Source organism: Rosa chinensis, chromosome 4 (genome assembly GCF_002994745.2).
Source record: "Rosa chinensis cultivar Old Blush chromosome 4, RchiOBHm-V2, whole genome shotgun sequence".
NCBI lineage: Eukaryota > Viridiplantae > Streptophyta > Magnoliopsida > Rosales > Rosaceae > Rosa > Rosa chinensis.
Window position 1 is genome coordinate 14,721,040 of NC_037091.1, and position 24,038 is coordinate 14,745,077.

Consider the following 24,038-nt stretch of genomic DNA (forward strand, 5'->3'; position numbering starts at 1 on the left):
TGACGATTTTACCTCTTTTTGATATGAAGTATAAAAAAAAAAGACTATCTTTATTTTGAATGTAGTCCTATGAACCGGACCCAATTAAATAAATATATACCATAAAACATAGAAAAAATATATATAACTAGCCATATAAAGTTATATACTTCTCATGGATGTTATTAGCACATCCAAATTTATTAGGTAATGATCATCACAAATTAAGGATTCATTATGAAAGAACATGAAAGAGTCGATTTATCAACAAAAATTAAACTTTTATAAGCCAATTATAAATGCCAAGCATCATTATATTTACATAAATGTGAATTTTAAATATTCTATACCATAAAAAGGAAGATAGTATACCCTCAATAAAAACCACATTACTTAAAAAGTATTTTATGGTTTCTCTAAGAATCACATTTTGTACATAAAAACCAGTATAAATAGAGTTGCTTGAGTTATGCTGAGAATAGGCATTCACCATCCAAACAACACAATGAAGTTTTATGGGACTTACTTGTTTGTCTTATTCAGTCTTCTCCTACTATCCACCTATGTTAATGGTGACCATGTTTTTTCTGATAGTTCATCAAATTATGATGATGTCTTAAGGCTTGTGCCTAAGGGTCCTCCTCGAGATGAACCACCGGTGCAAGAGTTCGAGCATGAGGCCTTTGATAGTTCATCCAACCATGTTGATGTCTTAAGGCTTGTCCCCAAAGGTCCAAATCCTCAGCAGCCTCCACCACTGAATGTCTTAAACCGTGTGCCACCTTCAGGACCGAATCCTCGAGAGTCACCACCGTTGGATGTCTTAAGGCGTGTGCCTACGGGTCCCAACCCTCGACAGTCACCACCGGTGAAGGATTTCGGGCATGAGGCATTTGATAGTTCATCCAACTATGATGATGTCTTAAGGCTTGTGCCTAAAGGTCCGAATCCTCAGCAGCCTCCACCACTGAATGTCTTAAACCGTGTGCCGCCTTCAGGACCGAATCCTCGAGAGTCACCACCGTTGGATGTCTTAAGGCGTGTGCCTACGGGTCCCAACCCTCGACAGTCACCACCGGTGAAGGATTTCGAGCATGAGGCATTTGATAGTTCATCCAACTATGATGATGTCTTAAGGCTTGTGCCTAAAGGTCCGAATCCTCAGCAGCCTCCACCACTGAATATCTTAAACCGTGTGCCGCCTTCAGGACCGAATCCTCGAGAGTCACCACCGTTGGATGTCTTAAGGCGTGTGCCTACGCGTCCCAACCCTCGACAGTCACCACCGGTGAAGGATTTCGAGCATGAGGCATTTGATAGTTCATCCAACTATGATGATGTCTTAAGGCTTGTGCCTAAAGGTCCGAATCCTCAGCAGCCTCCACCACTGAATGTCTTAAAGCGTGTGCAACCTTTAGGCCCAAATCCTCGAGAGTCTCCACCGTTGGATGTCTTAAGGCGTGTGCCTACGGGTCCCAACCCTCGACAGTCACCACCGGTGAAGGATTTCGGGCATGAGCCATTTGATAGTTCATCCAACTATGATGATGTCTTAAGGCTTGTGCCTAAAGGTCCGAATCCTCAGCAGCCTCCACCACTGAATGTCTTAAACCGTGTGCCGCCTTCAGGACCGAATCCTCGAGAGTCACCACCGTTGGATGTCTTAAGGCGTGTGCCTACGGGTCCCAACCCTCGACAGTCACCACCAGTGAAGGATTTCGAGCATGAGGCATTTGATAGTTCATCCAACTATGATGATGTCTTAAGGCTTGTGCCTAAAGGTCCGAATCCTCAGCAGCCTCCACCATTGAATGTCTTAAAGCGTGTGCAACCTTTAGGCCCAAATCCTCGAGAGTCTCCACCGTTGGATGTCTTAAGGCGTGTGCCTACGGGTCCCAACCCTCGACAGTCACCACCGGTGAAGGATTTCGAGCATGAGGCATTTGATAGTTCATCCAACTATGATGATGTCTTAAGGCTTGTGCCTAAAGGTCCGAATCCTCAGCAGCCTCCACCACTGAATGTCTTAAACCGTGTGCCGCCTTCAGGACCGAATCCTCGAGAGTCACCACCATTGGATGTCTTAAGGCGTGTGCCTACGGGTCCCAACCCTCGACAGTCACCACCGGTGAAGGATTTCGAGCATGAGGCATTTGATAGTTCATCCAACTATGATGATGCCTTAAGGCTTGTGCCTAAAGGTCCGAATCCTCAGCAGCCTCCACCACTGAAAGATTTCGGGTATAAGACATCAAATAGTTTATACAATTTTGCTGATATCTCAAGGCGTGTACCTAAGGGACCTAATCCCTGGGAGTCTCCACCATTGAGTCAGTAATCTTATTCGCCTCCGCTATCTTTAAAATAATCTTGCGAAAACATCGTTTTCAATATGATATTGTACTATTGATCATTCAAAGGGCATTTTCTTATGAAAATAAAGGCTAATCTGCCTTAGGTATACGTTTGTGTTATGTAGTACTTTTAAATATGTTACGTACTAGTCAATAACTTTTATCAAAAAAGTTCAATTAAGGTATATCACCCAAACATCACTACTACAAAAATCAAAAAACAAGAGACTAGGTACACGATGCTAAACACTTTTCCATAGTCTGAATGATTTTGATTTATTGGGACACCGCATTTAAACTATCCATCTTTTGATATGAATTCAACCAATAGCTATTTCTGAGGCTGGACTTATGAATTAGTTGAGAAGACGTTTATAGATAGCACGCGTTGTGTGACTGTGAATAATATTATGCGCCAATTTTCCTACCGCTTAAGAGATGCCAAACTTTCCCTTTGTAATATGTTGCTTCCAGATTTTGTATATGAGACCTATATGTGGAGTTATGTTTTGCATCTTATGGCGTGGAACGAATCTGTAGCTATTTTTGGCCTAGATCATGGTATAACTTCTCATGAATCCTAGGGATTGTGGGTGATGGACGACTTTGGTGGAGTTACGGGTTCTTGGATAATGCAATTTTTATTTTTATTTTGAAAACGAGGGAAGTCAAATTCTGGAAATTTTGACTACAACGTTAAATAACGTTTGGCGATATATATTTTAAGGTTTACAGTGGAGGAGAAAGTTTTCTCCAAATTGAAGACTATTACTGTTCGTAGAGATGAGCAAAGATTTTTCTTTTCCTTATTAATGTCTTTATAGGTAATTTGACATGAGTTGACAAAGTCAACTATTACTTAGAAAAAGAAAGAGGTCCAAATACCAATTTTGGAGGTATTAATAGAAGCTCCCAAATAAAGATAGTCTTCTTTTTTTGATACTTCATATCAAAAAGAGGTAAAATCGTCAAATGTACCTGAACTATCATGAAATGCACGTTTTGAAAGCTAAAAATTTTTACCGGTACCACACACTCCCTAAAAACTTTTAGCTTTCAAAAAGTGCATTTCATGATAGTTAAGGTACATTTGACAATTTTACCTCTTTTTGATATGAAGTATAAAAAAAAGAAGACTATCTTTATTTTGAATGTAGTCCTATGAACCGGACCCAATTAAATAAATATATACCATAAAACATAGAAAAATTATATATAACTAGCCATATAAAGTTATATACTTCTCTTGGATGTTATTAGCACATCCAAATTTATTAGGTAATGATCATCACAAATTAAGGATTCATTCCGAAAGAACATGAAAGAGTCGATTTATCAACAAAAATTAAACTTTTATAAGCCAATTATAAATGCCAAGCATCATTATATTTACATAAATGTGAATTTTAAATATTCTATACCATAAAAAGGAAGATAGTATACCCTCAATAAAAACCACATTACTTAAAAAGTATTTTATGGTTTCTCTAAGAATCACATTTTGTACATAAAAACCAGTATAAATAGAGTTGCTTGAGTGATGCTGAGAATAGGCATTCACCATCCAAACAACACAATGAAGTTTTATGGGACATACTTGTTTGTCTTATTCAGTCTTCTCCTACTATCCACCTATGTTAATGGTGACCATGTTTTTTCTGATAGTTCATCAAATTATGATGATGTCTTAAGGCTTGTGCCTAAGGGTCCTCCTCGAGATGAACCACCGGTGCAAGAGTTCGAGCATGAGGCCTTTGATAGTTCATCCAACCATGTTGATGTCTTAAGGCTTGTCCCCAAAGGTCCAAATCCTCAGCAGCCTCCACCACTGAATGTCTTAAACCGTGTGCCGCCTTCAGGACCGAATCCTCGAGAGTCACCACCGTTGGATGTCTTAAGGCGTGTGCCTACGGGTCCCAACCCTCGACAGTCACCACCGGTGAAGGATTTCGGGCATGAGGCATTTGATAGTTCATCCAACTATGATGATGTCTTAAGGCTTGTGCCTAAAGGTCCGAATCCTCAGCAGCCTCCACCACTGAATGTCTTAAACCGTGTGCCGCCTTCAGGACCGAATCCTCGAGAGTCACCACCGTTGGATGTCTTAAGGCGTGTGCCTACGGGTCCCAACCCTCGACAGTCACCACCGGTGAAGGATTTCGAGCATGAGGCATTTGATAGTTCATCCAACTATGATGATGTCTTAAGGCTTGTGCCTAAAGGTCCGAATCCTCAGCAGCCTCCACCACTGAATGTCTTAAAGAGTGTGCAACCTTTAGGCCCAAATCCTCGAGAGTCTCCACCGTTGGATGTCTTAAGGCGTGTGCCTACGGGTCCCAACCCTCGACAGTCACCACCGGTGAAGGATTTCGAGCATGAGGCATTTGATAGTTCATCCAACTATGATGATGTCTTAAGGCTTGTGCCTAAAGGTCCGAATCCTCAGCAGCCTCCACCACTGAATGTCTTAAACCGTGTGCCGCCTTCAGGACCGAATCCTCGAGAGTCACCACCGTTGGATGTCTTAAGGCGTGTGCCTACGGGTCCCAACCCTCGACAGTCACCACCGGTGAAGGATTTCGAGCATGAGGCATTTGATAGTTCATCCAACTATGATGATGTCTTAAGGCTTGTGCCTAAAGGTCCGAATCCTCAGCAGCCTCCACCACTGAATGTCTTAAAGCGTGTGCAACCTTTAGGCCCAAATCCTCGAGAGTCTCCACTGTTGGATGTCTTAAGGCGTGTGCCTACGGGTCCCAACCCTCGACAGTCACCACCGGTGAAGGATTTCGAGCATTAGGCATTTGATAGTTCATCCAACTATGATGATGCCTTAAGGCTTGTGCCTAAAGGTCCGAATCCTCAGCAACCTCCACCACTGAAAGATTTCGAGTATAAGACATCAAATAGTTTATACAATTTTGCTGATATCTCAAGGCGTGTACCTAAGGGACCTAATCCCTGAGAGTCTCCACCATTGAGTCAGTAATCTTATTCGCCTCCGCTATCTTTAAAATAATCTTGCGAAAACATCATTTTCAATATGATATTGTACTATTGATCATTCAAAGGGCATTTTCTTATGAAAATAAAGGCTAATCTGCCTTAGGTATACGTTTGTGTTATGTAGTACTTTTAAATATGTTACGTACTAGTCAATAACTTTTATCAAAAAAGTTCAATTAAGGTATATCACCCAAACATCACTACTACAAAAATCAATAAACAAGAGACTAGGTACACGATGCTAAACACTTTTCCATAGTCTGAATGATTTTGATTTATTGGGACACCGCATTTAAACTATCCGTCTTTTGATATGAATTCAACCAATAGCTATTTCTGAGGCTGGACTTATGAATTAGTTGAGAAGACGTTTATAGATAGCACGCGTTGTGTGACTGTGAATAATATTATGCGCCAATTTTCCTACCGCTTAAGAGATGCCAAACTTTCCCTTTGTAATATGTTGCTTCCAGATTTTGTATATGAGACCTATATGTGGAGTTATGTTTTGCATCTTATGGCATGGAATGAATCTGTAGCTATTTTTGGCCTAGGTCATGGTATAACTTCTCATGAATCCTAGGGATTGTGGGTGATGGATGACTTTGGTGGAGTTACGGGTTCTTGGATAATGCAATTTTTATTTTTATTTTGAAAACGAGGGAAGTCAAATTCTGGAAATTTTGACTACAACGTTAAATAACGTTTGGCGATATATATTTTAAGGTTTACAGTGGAGGAGAAAGTTTTCTTCAAATTAAAGACTATTACTGTTCGTAGAGATGAGAAAAGATTTTTCTTTTCCTTATTAATGTCTTTATTGGTAATTTGACATGAGTTGACAAAGTCAACTATTACTTAGAAAAAGAAAGAGGTCCAAATACCAATTTTGGAGGTATGAATAGAAGCTCCCAAATAAAGATAGTCTTCTCTTTTTGATACTTCAGATCAAAAAGAGGTAAAATCGTCAAATGTACCTGAACTATCATGAAATGCACTTTTTGAAAGCTAAAAATTTTTAGGGGTACCACACACTCCCTAAAAATTTTTAGCTTTCAAAAAGTGCATTTCATGATAGTTAAGGTACATTTGACGATTTTACCTCTTTTTGATATGAAGTATCAAAAAAAGAAGACTATCTTTATTTTGAATGTAGTCCTATGAACCGGACCCAATTAAATAAATATATACCATCAAACGTAGAAAAAATATTTATACTAGTCAATAACTTTTAAGTCTGTAATGTTATTCGCCTCCGCAATCTTTAAAATAATCTTGCAAAAACATCATTTTCAATATGATATTGTACTATTGATCATTCAAAGGGCATTTTCTCATGAAAATAAATGCTAATCTGCCTTAGGTATACGTTTGTGTTATGTAGTACTTTTAAATATGTTATGTACTAGTCAATAACTTGTAACAAAAAAGTTCAATTAAGGTATATCACCCAAACATCACTACTACAAAAATCAAAAAACAAGAGACTAGGTATACGGTGCTAAACACTTTTCCGTAGTCTGAATGATTTTGATTTATTGGGACACCGCTTTTAAACTATCCGTCTTTTGATATGAATTCAACCAATAGCTATTTCTGAGGCTGGACTTATGAATTTGTTGAGAAGACGTTTATAGATAGCATGCGTTGTGTGACTGTGAATAATATGAAGCGCCAATTTTGCTACCGCTTAAGAGATGCCAAACTCCCCCCCCCCCCATTGAGAGCTTTAGCTTCATTTGATGGTATCAGTTTTGCCTTAAGTTGAAACATGTATTGGTTGGTAGGACAGATAAGTCCAGAACTATGGTAGGAATGAATATGTTGGCAAGAGAGAAACATGTTCCAATGAGGGCTAACCATTTTCCCCCAAAATTTGCTTCCAACCAGTTTAAGAGGGAAGTCAGTCTACTTAAGAGGCAAACCCAAGATTCAAAATTGGGGAATTTAGACAATATGAATATGATAAACATTGGCTGATGGCTTGCCTAAACGACTAATGAGGGTTGTTGTCCAAATGAGCCAATCTCCAAATGAAATTAAACCATCAGAGCCTAGAAAAAAAAAATACAATTAGACCAAAATATAGCCCTAGCCTATACACTTAGATAAAAAAGAAAAATTACCATCAGTGCCTTTCTCCGAGCATCATCGCTTTTCTTTGACCGTGAGCCTTTCTCTCTCGACACAACATTTCTTTCATAAACTTGACCTCAACAAACCAAAACCAACTCTCCTGATTAATGAGGGTACTAATCGGATGATTTTTCACTCTCGACAAACCCCGATCGCAATAAACCAAAACCAAAACATTTCTCTCTTTGCCTCACATCTCTTACCATCCCATTGCTTTAGGGTTGTTCGTTTCTCCTCGCTTTAGGGTTGTTCAAATTTATTGGCTTTGATTGTGAAGGACTAATCAATTATGTCAAAACTCTAGCTTCGGTGGTCGGAAGGCTCAATTTTGAGCCATTTCTCTAAGTCGGGTTTCTAACAATAAATTGATTTGGTATTCCAAATCGGGTATTGTGTACAATGAATAAAGGATTGTGAAGGAAAAATAATTTGTGTTATAGAACCCATTTATTAAGAAAAAAAGGAAATTATTATTTAATCTCATCCATCAGCTCTTATGAGAGTATAATTTTAACTGTAATTTTGGTGGCTATTGGTCCACCCCCAACTTTTTGATCACTTATTAACATTCCACCGTTCTGTTGTTAGGTCTATATGAGTAGATCAATTCTGACAAATTTTTAGCCAAATTGATAATCGTTAAAACATTAAAAACTGTAATTTATAATTTTAAACATGAACGGTTTTCAGATTTGACGGATTTAGCTTTTCCGTTGATTTAGTCTAGTTTGATATCTCAACGGTCACCAATTTGGCTGAAAATTTGCATAACTGATCTATTCATCGAGTCCTAAGAAGTGAACGGTCGAGATGCCAATATATGATCGAAAAGTGAGTCCCACAAAGGATATCTTAAAACTTCAATTCTTTGGGTTACTTAATGGGATAATTCTTTTGTTGGAACAATTGAAGGGTTTAATCAGTGGAGGCGGTAGGTGAATCTATATATTTACCAAACTTGAATTCTACTTATTTCTTTTTAAAACTTGGTTTAGTATTTTAATTTAGTTTAATTAATTTTTTTTTCAAAAAAAAAAGAAAAAGAAAAAAGAATCAGCAGTTGTCCAATTTTTATCCTTATTTTAACAGAACCATGGACGAAAGTAATAAAGAGACTAACAAAGGGATAGTAGGGGTACCACACACTCCCTAAAAATTTGTAGCTTTCAAAAAGTGCATTTCATGATAGTTCAGGTACATTTGACTATTTCACCTCTTTTTGATATAAGTATCAAAAAAAGAAGACTATCTTTATTTTAAATGTAGTCCTATGAACCGCACCCAATTAAATAAATATATACCATAAAACAAAGAAAAAAAAAAAATATATATATATATATATATATATATATATATATAACTAGCCTTATAAAATTTATATACTTCTCTTGCTTATTAGCACAAATCCAAATTTATTAGGTAATGATCATTGCAAATTGAGGATTCATTCCGAAAGAACATGAAAGAGTCGATTTATCAACAAAAATTAAACTTTTATAAGCCAATTATAAACGCCAGGCATCATTATATATATCATAGGACTAAGCTTCAATAATTCAAGGTGGTTACATTATGTTTGAGTACTCTAGGGCTTGCTTTAGATTATTCATTCATGGCTCCTCTTTTGTCGTTGCCCGCAGTCCGGGTGAGTCATATTTGTAATGTTTCCTACTTTACTATAATGGACTGACACCCCTTGCATTAAAAAAAGAAGAAGTTACTAACTAGGACTCTAAGAGTCAGAATATATATAGCATTACGTATCCCTCTAAATTTCTAACGCAATTTTTACCATCTTTGTTTTATTTCAAGCAGTATGTAGTCTAGGTTATCCACAACTCCACATCGTCCAGGTAGTCTTGGTACGAACTGTTATATGAATGTACGACACTAATAGGCAATCTAAGCAATATTGTTTACTTTTAAGACCTCTACCAACACTTTTTGGACCTCTAGTCCTCTAGTGAGCAAATTAGTTTATGAATAATGAATCAATGTCTTTTTTTTGGTAACAAAAAGAGGCCAAGAAGGCCTAAACAAGAGAAAAGGAAAGAAAACTAGCCCATAGGACTATCCCTAACTCTCCTAGCTTTGGAAAAATTACATAGATTATCTTGAAAAGCGCTAAAAGCATGAGGGGGAAAACTAGAGAACAAAACAATGCTAGGATCATGGTTCAAGGTGCCCTTAGCAAGAACATCAACAATGTAGTTGCATTCTCTGAAAATGTGTTTGACACTTACTTCATCAAACATATTAAGGAAATGTGACAGCTATTTATAATAGCCCCCAAGGATGAGAATCAGAGCAACCTTCAAGGATGAGTTTAATGAGAATGGCTGAATCAGATTCAACTTCAACTCTTTTGATGTTGAGATCATTGGCAAGTTTAAGCCTAGAAAGCATACCTCTAGCTTCAGCATTGATAATTTGACCAATTCCAAGACTAATACTAAAACCAGAGATCCAATCTCCATTATGATCTGATGTAGGATGAGAATGGACCTGGTTTAACAGGAAAACCATAAAAGTAAAGAAGCGGCATAGAATCAAGAAGAGTGATTGGAAAATAGGTAACTCAAGCGAAATGAGGTTACTAGCCGCTGGAATATTCAAGAAGATTTGGTTTTGGACTTTTCAAGTTACTAGTGCAAAAAGTCAGGTATTAATTGTTAATCAGATTGGGATAAACTTTTGGTCAGACTGTCCATTTAAGACGCATGATACCTTTCTAGAATTGGAATGACGAGATCTTCAAGACTCACTTTGGTGAGTCCTAACAGATTTAGGCCAAAATATATCGTCTTAATTATCCGATTCGGGGTTTAATATTTTTAGGCTAGTTTTACATTTGTTTTAGAATTGTTTTATTTTTAGGTTCTTAGTTTTCTTTTAAATTTGATTCTTTATGATTTCTTGTTAGATTATGATTTTAGGTTTTGGATGCCTATATAAGCATCATCATGTTTTATATTAGAATCAGTTTATCGGGGGGCGGATCCGTGGCATCATAAATTATAGTTAAAATTAGGACTAAATACTGTTTAGTCCTTGAGCTTTTGACCATAAAACACTTCAGTCCCTGACCTTCTAATTTCACATGTTTAGTCCCTGTAATTCAAAATTTCAGACCAATAGGTCATTGCCATCTAAAAGTCACGGTGAAATGTCTATTATGCCCTCAGTTCTTTTTTTTTCTAATAAATTTATTCCTTTCTCTCTTTTTTATTCATTCTTTTTTCTTTATTTTATTTATTCTTTTTTTTTTTCAAACAGAAAGAAAGAAAGGGAAAAAAAATCTTTTTCCAAAAAAAATAAAATAATTAATTAATTAAAAAAAATTGAGGGCACAATAGACATTTTGCCGCGACTTTTAGACAACAAGGACCTATTGGTTTGAAATTTTGAAGTACAGGAACTAAACGTGTGAAATTAAAAGGTCAGGGACTGAAGTGTTTTATGGTTAAAAGCTCAAGGACTAAACAGTATTTAGTCCTTAAAATTATACTTCAATTACCAACTATTACATTAAATGACTATCAATGGATGAGATTAGTCATAAAAAATAATATATCATTACCTATTACTTTTCTTTTCTTTTCTTTTTAATTAATTAATCAAATCCATTTATTATGATTTAATAAAAATCAATAATTGCTATTCTTATTTGGAGTACAATTAAGGAATCAAATCTTTCAATTGTTTTCCTATTGAAACTCATCTACTCCTCAAAAAAGAAAAAGAAATCGATCAGATGAGGCCTTTGATGAACTAAATGAAAACTTTAACAAACTAAATGAACATGAAAGAATTTTACACAATGTCAACTAGATATCATGAGACCTGATGTTTATCATCAACAAATGGCATGAACTTTACAATATTTAGAGCAAACAGAAAGAAAAAGAAAAGAATTAAGGGTAACCTACTGGAGATATGCAATGAAAATATGATGAATCTTGATTTTGCTCTGTCATCTTGATGAAGAAAAGGTGAGAAAGAGGTCGAGAATTCAATCAGTTTTCATCATGCTTCGTTAAACGCCTTGTCAGTTCTTTTCTGAGCAGTAGATGAGTTTCAATAGGAAAACAATTGAAAGATTTGATTCTTAATTGTATTCCAAATCAAAATAGCAATTATTGATTTTTATTAAGTCATAATAAATAGATTTGATTAATTAATTAAAAAGAAAAGAAAAAAAAAACAAAAATAATAGGTAATGATATATTCTTTATGACTAATCTCATCCATTGATAATCTTTTAATCTAATGGTTGGTAATTGAAGAATAATTTTAACTATAATTTGTGACGCCACGGATCCGCCCCCAGTTTATCATATCGAATTTATTAAAAATAAGAGTTTTTTTTTTCTCAAATTCTCTGGTGGACTCTAAATTTATCTTTTTATGATTTATTGCTTGTAAACTCAAGTTACTTCCGCTCTTGTAACTGAAGCACGTTCATTAACCATTGCTACAACGGTAAATAAAAGAGAAAGGGAAGACCTGCTCTGATACCTTACGTAACCTAACTTTACAAGCAATAAATCCTAAAAAGATAAATCTAGAGTCCTAAAAATCATAATCTAACAAGAAATTCTAAAGAATCCAAATTTAAAAAGAAACTAAGAACCTAAAAATAATGAAATCCTAAAACAAATGTAAAACTAGCCTAAAAATATTAAATCTAGAATAAGATAATTAAGACGATATATTTTGGTCTAAAACTATTAGGGCGCACTAAAGTGAGTCTTGAAGATCTTGTCATTCCCATTCTAGAAACGTATCATGCGTCTCAAACGGACATTCTAGCCAAAAGTTGATCCAACCTGATTCACAATCAAAGACCTGACTTTTTGTACTAGAAACCTGAAAAGTCCAAAACTAAATTTTCTGGAATATTGCAGAGGCTAGTAACTTCATTATGCGTGAATTGCCTATTTTCCAATCACTCTTCTTGATTCTACACCGCTTCTTTATTTTTCTAGTTTTCCGGCTAAACTAGACCCATTCTCGTCCTACATCATATTCTCTTATTAAACCACCAACTCCAATAAACCCAGATTGGTTAGACCTTGTTTAATCAATTTCATAACACCAACAAGGGCTTCAACCAAGAAAACATATTAATGAATGAATATCTTTTCATCTATGAAAAGTTGAATAACTTTTTGTTTTGTTTTGCTTTCGAACCAAAAAATTCATAATCTAAAGAGTGATTTTATTGGCTTATGAATTGCACTAAAACATTATTATTGTGTCAATTATAATTCTCAATATTTTAGTTTTATGTGCCAGTGAATTTTTTTTAAAGTTGAAGTTGAATGCATTAGATCAACAACCAAAAAGTTAGAGACTACAAACACTTGAAAAATAGAAAAGTTGACGGGGAAACAATCAAATCCCTATCTAAGCATTGCACCTCATTACAAACCATTTGAGCTTACTTTTAGAGCGAACCTATATACAAAGAACAACTTCGTGCCTTCTAGGAAAACATCATAAACTAACCTTCCATTCACCTTCACGCAATTATGGTACAAACAAAAAGCTACTTCCCAGCAAACAAATAGGAGCCAATTCCTTATCCATAAGCCGCTTGAGATACACCAGTCCAACTCGAGATAATTACCCATTTCACCAGAATCAAGATTTGAATTAAACTGGCACTTTAGAGACCATAAAAAGCTCAAACCATCAAAGTAGGTAACATTCTCAGGCCAGGCCAGCCCAAAACACTAAGTAATGGATGAGGGTGTCAAGGCACCCTCCAACCTGTCCTAATTCTGAATAGAATCAGACCTACTCATATGGGCTTAGAAACTGAACCCTCATGGCCCAGGAGACCCAAAGGCCCAAACCCAAACAACAAGGCTGGTAGGAGCACCCTCATGTCGTCGTTGCCAACCTACTGTCAATGACATCACTGTACCGTAATCTCTACCAGCCGCTCTTTCCAACATGACATGATTCAACAACCCAAGCCGAAAACCAGGAACATATTCACCCGAAATGTCACCCTTACAGTCTGACCCGGATGCATTGACAAGAAACAACACCAATAAACTCCCCGACGACCCTACCCGCCTCTCCTCGCCTTTGCCTTCACTGCATATCGTTGCTCACTCAAGCCATCATCGCAGCCCGCCGACCGAAATCTGCTCAGCTCGTTTCTGCCACCACCGATCAACCCAACAAGCTGACTAGTGTTTTCCATGACGAGGTGCTTTGCCATACTAGGACATACAACAAATAGGAAAAAAAAATCCGCTATCGCGTTGCTCTCAAAAATCTAGAGACTGGCTTTGCTCTTCTCCTACCTCATTTTTTATGTGCTCTCAATTGTTGTTTCTTCAGTAGTAATAATATGGAAAAAAACTTCGGTAACCAGCTCTGGTCAGCAAGGGCTGCTCATGATTCCCTAGTAACCAATCAGGACTTTACACATAGGATACCTCTTGTCTCTTCCTCTACCAAAAAATCCCCTATTACTTTCATGTTTTACTTACAGTGAATTGAAAATTGACAGAGCATAGTGGGCCCATAGTTATGAATTTGTTTATTCATTACATATTATGACTATAAATCTATCCTCTATACCTGTTAGGTTAAAAATTACACAAAGTGTAAAATGTCACCCAACGTAATTTCACTCATATTCATTAACAGAACAGAGTTTTAATTATTTCGGGTTCGACCCATTCAAGACAGAATATGTCTCTTAATTACAATCTCTTGTTACAAGGGAAACACCTTTTGATTCCATTTATAAAGAAACCAGTGTGTGGTTGTTTGTTTTTGCAGCTTCACCTGAATTTTGAAATGGGTTGCCTACGTACCCAGGAGGAGATCAAGCCACTCGTAGTTCAAGAGTTCCAATGAGTGAATGACCCATTGGAAGGCTTGGATTTTTGGGATAGGAATAGTGTTTAGGATGCGGTTGCATCTAGATTATTTGATTCCAGATTGCCTACATACCCTTGCGGGATCAAACCACATGTAGTTCCAGGCATTTGAGAATTAAATGGGTAGATGACCCATTCATTTTTGGATTTGTGTTTGAGATATTTGTGAGGGTTTAAAGCCCTTGAACTTGTTTTTGGGTAATTTGGGAATGAGTTGATTTTTCTGGTGTTTAGGTGAATTTGACTGATGGAGTCAGGGATCCGATTTGAATTTGTGGTTGCATCTAGTGGGTCGCTAGATTGCCTACATACCCTGTGAAGGGATCAAACCATTGTAGTTCATAACTTGGGTATTTAGGATTTTTCTTGGTTTTGTACCAAAAGGGATAGTTTTCAGGCTCCGAAGTAATTTAACGAAACCAAAGCTCGGGTATTCCGAAAAGGACACCCGCAACATCATGCTTTGCCAAATTCTTCAAATGGGCCCAAATTTGGACATGTGCTTCTTTTGTGTCCTCGCGAATCATGCTCCTCGATCCATGAAGCTTTCTCGGCCCCAAATTTATCACGGGGACCGACAGTGTACCGAGTGAACTCCGAGTCACAATTTTCTTGTCTAGAATTCAAAGAGATGCATCAAACTTTTATTTTGGACATCAAATTTTGCTATGGACACCCGTAAACTTCTCAGAAACCTAAAGCTTCTCCGAGGCCCAAACTGCTTAGGAGCTTGTTTGTTCACATTTGGTGTTCAACTTGGCTGCCGCGTTTTATCGAACAGGTGCTGTGTTATAATTCTTCAATAGCAGAGCCAATCATCCTTCATCGTAGCTTCGTAGAGATTAGCTTTATTGCATGCTTTAAATGTATTTTGCCTTGAAACTTTATACATCAAACGTGTTAGCTCCCCTTTGATTTAATTAAATCTTCTTCTTTTGTCTCTATTTCATGGTGGTGCCATCATGTTCCAGCACACTTTGTATAATAAGAAGACATGTTTAAATAAGCCTTCCTCTTAATTATTTTGGAAGACCACCGCCAAACTTCACTCTTGTCTTCTTATTATGCTTTTTTGTTTGTTTGTTTTGTCCTTGGTGTGTTGGAGAAAGCTTGATCATGTGATTATGCTCCATTAATTGACTTTCCAAGAGGTGGCTCTGTCATCTTTACTGATGGAGAACGATAGGCCACACATCCTTTTTCTTTTATTTTTTATGAACTGCACTCTTGTAGCTCTTTGGTTTTCTTCTTTGACTTTTTGAGAGAAACCACCGAGCTCATTTTGATTTGAAGAGCAGCGGAGCCAAAGTTTCAAGGACCCTTTGCTCATATTTTTTTTCTTGGACAGTTTGACAGGGAAGCCTTTAATTTGCTTATTTTTTTCGTTGTCAATGAGGATGAAAGTGATGAGCTCATCTCTTTCTTTTCTTTTTTTTTTTGACATTCCTGCTTGCAGATTGTTGCATGTTTCAATCAAAGCTTTGTGGCGCTGCTGGAACTTGAGAGCAGCGCTTGCTACTGGAACATGGGAGAGCCAGGGGGCTGCTACTGGGATTTTATGAACCAATAGCCGTCACCCGGATTTTGAGGGCAAAAATGGTGCCCAAAGATATCGCCGGGGCTCAACGACAATACGGCATCCCAATGCACACCGTGTCGAAGCTTGAGGATGATACGGCACCCGAAGGCACGCCGTGCTGGAGCTCGACGATAATATCGGCACCCTAAGGCACGCCGTGTCGGAGCTTGAGGATGATACGGCACCCGAAGGCACGCCGTGCTGGAGCTCGACGACAATATCGGCACCCTAAGGCACGCCGTGTCAGAGCATGATATTGATACCCTACGGTATCACTTCGTTGGAGGCCTGCATCATTTGAGGACAGCAAAGGAAAAGGTGCAGATCGGTGAAAGGCTCACCTCCTCTTTCTTGCTTTCTTCCTCTCCTTGGCTGCTGTAACTCTTCCTCTTCACGCTGCTCTGCTCCTCCTATTTGTCCTCCCCACCATTTTTTCTTTTCATGTAGTGCTTTTATACTGCATCGATCATGAGTTTGATTTGTATAAGACATGGAGTTTTAGAGTTCAACTCGGAGTGAACTAGCTGGGCACCTTATCTGCTTTTTCTTTTGACGTCAAGGTTGTAACTTCTTTTTTTTTAACTGCTTGTCTAGACTTTCAAACAAGCTAGAAGTCAGATGCAAACCCAATACAAGTAGCTTAAAAACTCTACAGTTTTTCTTTTCTTTTTGTTTAGAGTTTTATTAGCTATCCAACTTGTCCGTCCTTTTTCTTAATTAGAGGCTTTTAAACTTGTTTAAATAAAGCACTCATATTTCTTCCCATGAACGAAATTCATTGCAATTGGGTCTGCATTTTTTTCCATTTCAACAATACCCAAAGGTGAACAGTTAATTTTCACTATTCATAATTTCAATCATTTTCAGATTAGATTTAATTGCTATTTGTAAAAGAACTAGCAAAGAATTAGCAGAAGAAAGAGAAAAGTTGAGAAAATTAGAGCCAGACTTAAAAGAGAGACTCCCGACTACTGGGATTTTATCTTTATAGTCCAAACAAGAATTTATAAAGTTGAGAAATTGAGATATAAAATATACTCTTAAAGAGGAACAAAAACCTCTTCTTCTTCTTTTTTCTTATAAAAAAAAAAAAAAAAAAAAAAAAAAAAAAAAAAAAAAGAGGACCAAAGGGTTTCAATCCTGCCCCCATGGTGACTCGAACTCATGACTTTGTACATAGGTAGTGGGTGCTCTAACCACTGAGCTAACAAAAACCTCTTGATTATTTGAGCATCGGTTAGATCCGCATTTCACTGGTATTAGAGCTTGCTGAAAAAGCTGAAAAGGGAATCCCCAATGGGAACAATGTCTGAATTGATATTAGAGAAGTTGAATTCTCTGTTAAAATCCTCTGATGAGAAACATCAGAATCTGATAAAAGAATTATCTAGATGTCAAGATCATTTCGAAAAAGTACCAGATATAGATGAAGAACAACTAACAAGTGTTGGCAGAAAAATCAGTGAGCACCAAGAAATGCTGGATTCTATGAAAAATTTACTGAAGGATAAGAAAAACTCTCTAGTCAAACCCAAGAAATCTAGTGGATTTAAACCATTAGAAAAATCTGAGAAAAATCCTACTTCAAGTAAAGGTGGCAAACGGGTCTCTAAGCACGAGCACGGCAAGGGCCCAGCACCCTTAAAAGCGGCCCGGCACGACCCGAGCACGTTAGAATAACGGGCCGGGTTGGGCCTAGGAATATTGGCACATTGGCCCGGCCGGGCCAAAGTCAATAATGGGCTCGGCACAGCCCGACCACGACATATTGTGGGCCGGCCCGTTACAAACACAAAATTTCATTTTGTTTTTAAAAATATTAAAAAACTACAATGATGAGATTTGAATATTAGACCTCTTTATTTAAAATCTCATGACAATTCCACCAATGATATTTCTTAATTTTATGTCGTCAAAATAGTGAAATAAAACATTATATCCTTATTTTAACATAAGTATTTTTTCTAAATATTAAATATATGTTTATTAGTAAAGACTAATCTCATCATAATAGAACTATAGAATGAAGGAAAGAATAATATGATACTAAATCTTCATTATATTAATAAAGATTAATCTCACAATAATACACTAAAAATATATATTTTGAGTTATTTTTTTCTTTCTTTCTTTCTTATAGTGGAATATAAAAAATTATTAGAAAACTAATCTTAAAAAGCTAAGATTAAGAAAAACGTTGTAAAACTTAATTTATTTTAATTTTCTATATAGTTAAATAAAATTAATTTTTATTTGTTCAAATTAAGATTTTAAAATCGTGCTTTATAGTGAGTAGGCACGAGCACGGCCCGTTTATTGACCCGACACGAGCACGGCCAGGCACGATACGGGCTCGGGCCATTGGCTGGACCGGGCTTAATGTTTAAGTAAATGGGCCAGCACAAGCCCGGCACGATAATAAATGGGCCGGCCTAAGCACAGCACGAAGTACGACTAGAGGCTTTGGGTGTGTGTGTTTGGTGGGGTGGTAAGGGTTTGGTCTCATATATAAGAGGTCAGGAGTTGGAGCCCCATCACGGGTGGGACTGGGGTGGGGTTTTTATAAATAAAAAAAAAAGAATTTCAGAAAATCCTTACTCTTGATAAAATCAAGAAAATGCTTAAACAGAATATAGATGTCGACCCTCAGAAATTTTGAGAAAAAACTCAGTGGTCTGTGAATTAAGATTACATGATATGAATGCTATATGTCATGTCAAAGCCATTCCTTAATACAAAGAGGAAGATCAAAACGAATTCAAAAAAGATATAGAAGATCTCCTAAAAAAGAGATTAGTTCGACCATCTACTAGCCCTCATCATGCTCCAGCTTTCTACGTGAGAAACTATACAGAAAATGTTAGAGGAAAAGCTAGATTGGTGATTAACTACAGAGATGTCAATAAAAAGACCGTTAAAAACGGTTATCAAATAGCTCAAGCAAGAGTCTTGATCAATCAGCTTAAAGAAGCTAAAGTCTTTTCAAAATTCGATCTGTGTCGTTTATATCGATGACATTCTTATCTTCTCCAAAAACAGAGAAAAACACATGAAACACCTTTGCGAGGTTGTTAAGTTGATAATTCAGCATGGAATCATCCTAGGAGAAAAGAAGGTCTTTTTTTTGGCAAGTTAAGATGCATCCATAAATTGTTCCTCTCACTGCATTTGAAAAACCGCAAGGTCATTACGAATGGTTAGTAATGCCCTTTGGCCTTAAACAAGCCCCTTCAATCTTCCAGAAAAATATGGATGACATCTTCAAACATGTTGCTGAAGTCTGTGTCGTTTATATCGATGACATTCTTGTCTTCTCCAAAAACAGAGAAAAACACATGAAACACCTTTGCGAGGTTGTTAAGTTGATAATTCAGCATGGAATCATCTTAGGAGAAAAGAAGGTCTTTTTTTTTATCTTAGATGAAGTTGATTTTCTTGGTATAAATATCAAGAATGGGGTAATGAAGCTTCAACCTCACATCCTTGAGAAAATCTGGAAATTCTCATATAAAATACCTGATGCTAAGAGTCTAGAAAGATTCTTTGGAGTCATCAACTATGAAAGAGATTTTATTCCTAAAATCTCAGGTCTAACATCAATTTTATCTCCTAAAACAAGTTCCAAAAGAAAATAGAACTTCACAGAAGATGATAAAAAAATTGTGAAGCAAGTAAAATCCCTCTATAAGAATCTCCCTCCCCTACAACAACCAGAAGAGAATGATGAAATCATACTCCAAACTGATACGAGTGATAATTACTGGTCCGGAGTTGTTCTGGTAAAAATGCCTAGAACTTACATTGAAAAGATCTGTAAATTTTGTAGTGACAAGTTCAGCCCTGCAGAACAAAATTATCCGACAGGAGAAAAAGAAATCTTGGCTGTCGAGAAAACAATATTAAATTCTCCAGCTTTTCTAGGAAAACCCTTTAATGTACGCACCAATTGTGCTAGAGTAAAGAATTTTAAAAATTTTAAACTTGATAAAGCTACTGATAGAGGAAGATTAGCAAATTGGCAATTATTTCTTAACCAATATGATTATAATGTTGAATTAACTGCAAGAAACAAGAACTATCTTCCAAACGCTCTAACCAGAGAAATGGCCATGTTCAGCCGAAGAGAAGGCGATGAAGGGTGCAATCCTAGAAACAGAAGAACAGGGAAAGAGCCTGAAAATGCTGAGAAATCCAAAGAAAAAAAAATCCTCAAAAGATTTTTAGTAAGTCCAAAAGGACTAACCACAATTGATCAATCGCAGGGTAAAGGATTGGCTAGCCCGTCTCAAACGGCAGACGGTAAAGCCTCATCAAGAACGTATAAGGCTGTTGCTATGCCAAAAAGCAAAATGGCTCCATCTGGAGTTATAAATGTCTTAAATTATGAATTAAAAACCTTTGAAGAACTTATGTTTAGAACTGGCAGAAGATTAGCATACTACCAGAAGACTATTTTAGATAATCTTTTATATGCCTTTCAGGAAGAAACAGTGGACTCATGTTCCCAGCTTTGTTTGCCCTAGCTGAAGAACTCCATGAAAATGTCATACCACAGTTTGAAGAACTTTATGAAAATACACAGCAGAGTGCTGTCTAGAACGAAAAAATCCAGTATCTTGAAGATCCTAAAAGTGCTAAAGTTCCTGTTTTAGCACTAAAGGAATTAGATTGGTTCGACTTTCATAATCTTATTGGAAGTCATAATTCAGATTCCTGTCTTCCTCCAACCATCTTCATTGTCCCTGGACCTTATGTTGGAAGATATGTGGTCAATGTTCAGAGTGAACATCCTCAAGAACACAAGTTTTGGCTTGTTGAAAATGGTTTCGTCCATAACGTCTGGACTAAAACCAATGATGATCTCAAAGGACTACTACCCATCATTGTCAACACAGTCAAGAATGTTAGAAAAAATGACTGCATTCTTAGGTTGAAGCTCAGATCCACCCCACCAGAATGGATTCAAAAGAAAAATGGTGAGGTTGAGTACATTTCTCCATATCATTATGTGAGGATTATTCAAGGAAGATATCTTCAGCCTGCTTGTGTAGGATATAGTGGCCAACCAAATTCTAGCATTCCTTGGATGAAGGCTATGTCCTTAGAATATATCAAAAATATCATCGAATAAGACCCTGAAAATACATTCCTGGCAACAGGAGAGAAAATCATAATCACTACCTGTGATCACCCTGAAGTTGTAAGCAATGACCTTTTTTTAATCCCTCAAAAGAAAGGAAATCGACTCCACGTTGGCATGTTTACAGTGGATCAAGAAGCTTGAAACTGACAACCACTACAAAATGTATGCAGATACAAATGTAAAGGAAAAGGAACCAAAGTCAGGATGGAAAGCAACTCTTTTGTCCTTGACCATAATTCTGAAACAGATGAAAACATGTGAAGCAGCGGGTGTAGAAAGCACCGAAAGCAACTCTGGCTTTTTCTAAAGATGCTTTTGCTTTATAAAAAAAAAAAAAAAAAGATGATGGTGAAAAATATTTCACCTAAAAGAATATGCTTTTCGTCAATCAACCTCAATCATCAGGAGCACTCATGAGAGCAGAAAATAATAGAGTTGTTCTGTACATTTTGATGTTTTGAATTCCAGTTTGAGTTCCGCTCTCTATATAAAGAGCCTTAGTTTCAGTTTGTAAGACATCAGAAAGTTGAGAAAAAGAATTTTCTCTCAAGAAATAAGACAGCCATAGTAACAGTGTGTTCTTTCTTTCTGGAAAATCTGTATGGGTAGTGGTGTATCTAAGTAAGTACATGTATTTCAGATATGAGTAACTAAAACAACTTTTAGCTATTTACCCGAGAGTGAGGCTCTGGGTTTTTAGTTTGTATTCATATTTGCATAAATAAATTCTATTGTGAGCCCAGTACACTGTCACAAAAAATTGTTTGTTTTAAATTTCTGCTAAAACATCTGTTTATCCTACCCTTTATCAAGCTAAGATTAACATCCTAAGCTCAGAACAACAGTGATTCCGCTCTGTTAAGTAACCATTTAGACAGGATGTCGTTAGGTGAATTTGTGGCATGTTGAAGGCTAGCTCTTTGTTATAGGAAATTAATGTTTGCTTGATATCAAAAGAAAGATAAAAGTAGAAAAAGAAGGAGCACATGTAAACTTCCTAGAGAAACGTCCCAAAACCTGGTCAGGAAGTGCTAACCACATCTGGTCAGATGTGTATATTTATTTATGTGAGTATGATTCCCCACCTGTATTATTTATGCAAGTATGATTCCTAGCCTGTCTTTCCTTTCCGACCAAAACATTAATAATTTCTATCTACAGAGCAAAAGAATTGGGAGATGAGTTCCCTCTTTTTTGGAAGGAAAAAACTAAGCAAAAGAACTATAAAAAGTATAACTATAATCTCAATGAACAATGAACACCCCCTAACCATGGGCCAAGTATTTCATCCTAGCCCACAGACTAATACCTAGAGTAGAAATTCCTGCACATGGATTCTGGTTTGCCTTCTGGAGACGTCTAGAGGCACACAGAAACCTCTCCCTCTTTCTTTCCCAATTTGCCTCTCTTGTTACACACTCTCACACTCACCAGCTACGAACCCCTCCCTAGTTTCACTCTGAAGTTTTGTCTCCCACCACCCAACCTTCAAAAACTGTCAACACCCCCATCTGAAGATCTTCACAGTTTGAGCAACTCAGTCAACAATGGCAGGCTACTTCGTCTCCGAAGCAATGCAAAGGAACATGACCACCAAGAAGCGTAAGGAAGTGGGGCAGCTCGACCAAGTCAACGATCACTTCTCCGACTTCTCCCTCTCTTCTCCGGCCAGAAAGATTCGCCGTCTGGTATGTAACCCCCCACATCCTTTGCTTTCTCTTTGGATTTCAGCTCATTGTTCTCATCCAATGTCGGAAATTCAACTTACAGGATGCGCAATTACCACCCATCTTGGAGGAAGAGGAGGTTGAATTCGACCTGGGTCAGATGAACTGTAATGGTCTAGTGATTGAGGAGCTCGAAAATCAAGAAAGGGCCATTGTGCCCTTCAACCCTGTAAATAACCCAATTCTCCATAACCCTTCTAATGTCTCTGTCTCTCTTAGTCCTGACTTAATCTCTGGATTCAAGGGTAAGTGTTCAAACCCAAATACCCTTTTGGATTTTCTTATGATTTTTTGGGTGTTCGGTTTTATTGATAATTTTGGTGTTTTGTGTTGTGTTGTGTTTTTGACAGACCAATTTGTTCGGTCCAGCTATCATTATGGCATGAAATCCGACAAGAGTGAGGAGGAAGAGCAAGTGAACAAGGACCAATGTAAAGCGGTTGTTCCGTGGGTGCCATCTCAGCAGCTCCCACCTATGTCAGCTGTGGAGGTTTCGCAATCCGAGGATCGAGGAGAGCCAATGGAGGATGAAGAGATGGGCGCAGCGGCAATGGACATCGAAGAGAGCAGCACGAGCAGCACATCAGCAGCCGCAGGAGGAGCACAAGGAACAAGCAATGGCTATGGTGGAGGGATTTGGGCGCAGTGGCAGCAACAGCACTGTATGATACCACAGCCTCCACAGAACACATCTACACCCATCACATGGCTTCAATGAGACCCAACAAATGCGTGATAGGGTTACTAGGTTTGCTTCTGAAGAAATGAGACCTCCATCTCTTACTAGGAGGTCTCTGTTGCTAACACTAGTCTTTTAAGAAATGTAGTTAGTATGTAATGTTAATAGCGGTGTAGGAATTTTCCCCAAGAATGATTTGCTTGTTTGGTATGGCTATAATGAACAAGTAGTAGGGCTTCTTAATCTGATTTTGAAGTTCCTTTCATCACCACTCCCAAAATGTTGGGATGCAGATTCTCTGGATTTTTGCCAGAATAGTATTTGATGCCAACCAAATGACGTGAACTTGGGGGTTGTAAATTAGACTAGTTACAATCTACCATTGTATTGCACCGAGTTTATTTTATGTATCAGTAATTCGAACTTCCATTGAACTTGGAACTTGAGCAAACCAAAGAGCTTTAAAAGCCAACAAAGGATCCGGAAAAGGTTTTGGCGTTTCCTTGGTACAGGCATCATTTTCCTCTTTT

General features: G+C 37.4%; 3 protein-coding genes across 3 annotated transcripts; all 3 read left to right on the forward strand.

Moving 5' to 3' along the window:
* Positions 1 to 484: 484 nt before the first annotated feature.
* LOC112198862 (basic proline-rich protein-like) lies at positions 485 to 2,317 on the forward strand. Its single transcript, XM_024339961.1, has one exon. The coding sequence runs from the start codon at positions 485 to 487 to the stop codon at positions 2,315 to 2,317; it is 1,833 nt and encodes a 610-aa protein (XP_024195729.1).
* Positions 2,318 to 3,909: 1,592 nt separating this feature from the next.
* On the forward strand, positions 3,910 to 5,133 carry LOC112198863 (proline-rich protein 2-like). The gene has a single exon (XM_024339962.1). The coding sequence runs from the start codon at positions 3,910 to 3,912 to the stop codon at positions 5,131 to 5,133; it is 1,224 nt and encodes a 407-aa protein (XP_024195730.1).
* Positions 5,134 to 22,495: 17,362 nt separating this feature from the next.
* LOC112200487 lies at positions 22,496 to 23,942 on the forward strand. The gene is made up of 3 exons (XM_024341531.2): positions 22,496 to 22,790; positions 22,873 to 23,074; positions 23,180 to 23,942. The coding sequence occupies exons 1-3, from the start codon at positions 22,650 to 22,652 to the stop codon at positions 23,545 to 23,547; spliced, it is 711 nt and encodes a 236-aa protein (XP_024197299.1). The 5' UTR covers positions 22,496 to 22,649; the 3' UTR covers positions 23,548 to 23,942.
* The last annotated feature ends 96 nt before the right edge of the window (positions 23,943 to 24,038 follow it).

Coding starts and splice junctions, on each gene's coding strand:
- LOC112198862 (XM_024339961.1), top strand. CDS start 485: ATGAAGTTTTATGGGACTTACTTGTTTGTCTTATTCAGTCTTCTCCTA.
- LOC112198863 (XM_024339962.1), top strand. CDS start 3,910: ATGAAGTTTTATGGGACATACTTGTTTGTCTTATTCAGTCTTCTCCTA.
- LOC112200487 (XM_024341531.2), top strand. CDS start 22,650: ATGGCAGGCTACTTCGTCTCCGAAGCAATGCAAAGGAACATGACCACC. Junction 22,791..22,872: donor CCAGAAAGATTCGCCGTCTG/GTATGTAACCCC, acceptor TTCAACTTACAG/GATGCGCAATTACCACCCAT. Junction 23,075..23,179: donor CTTAATCTCTGGATTCAAGG/GTAAGTGTTCAA, acceptor TGTTTTTGACAG/ACCAATTTGTTCGGTCCAGC.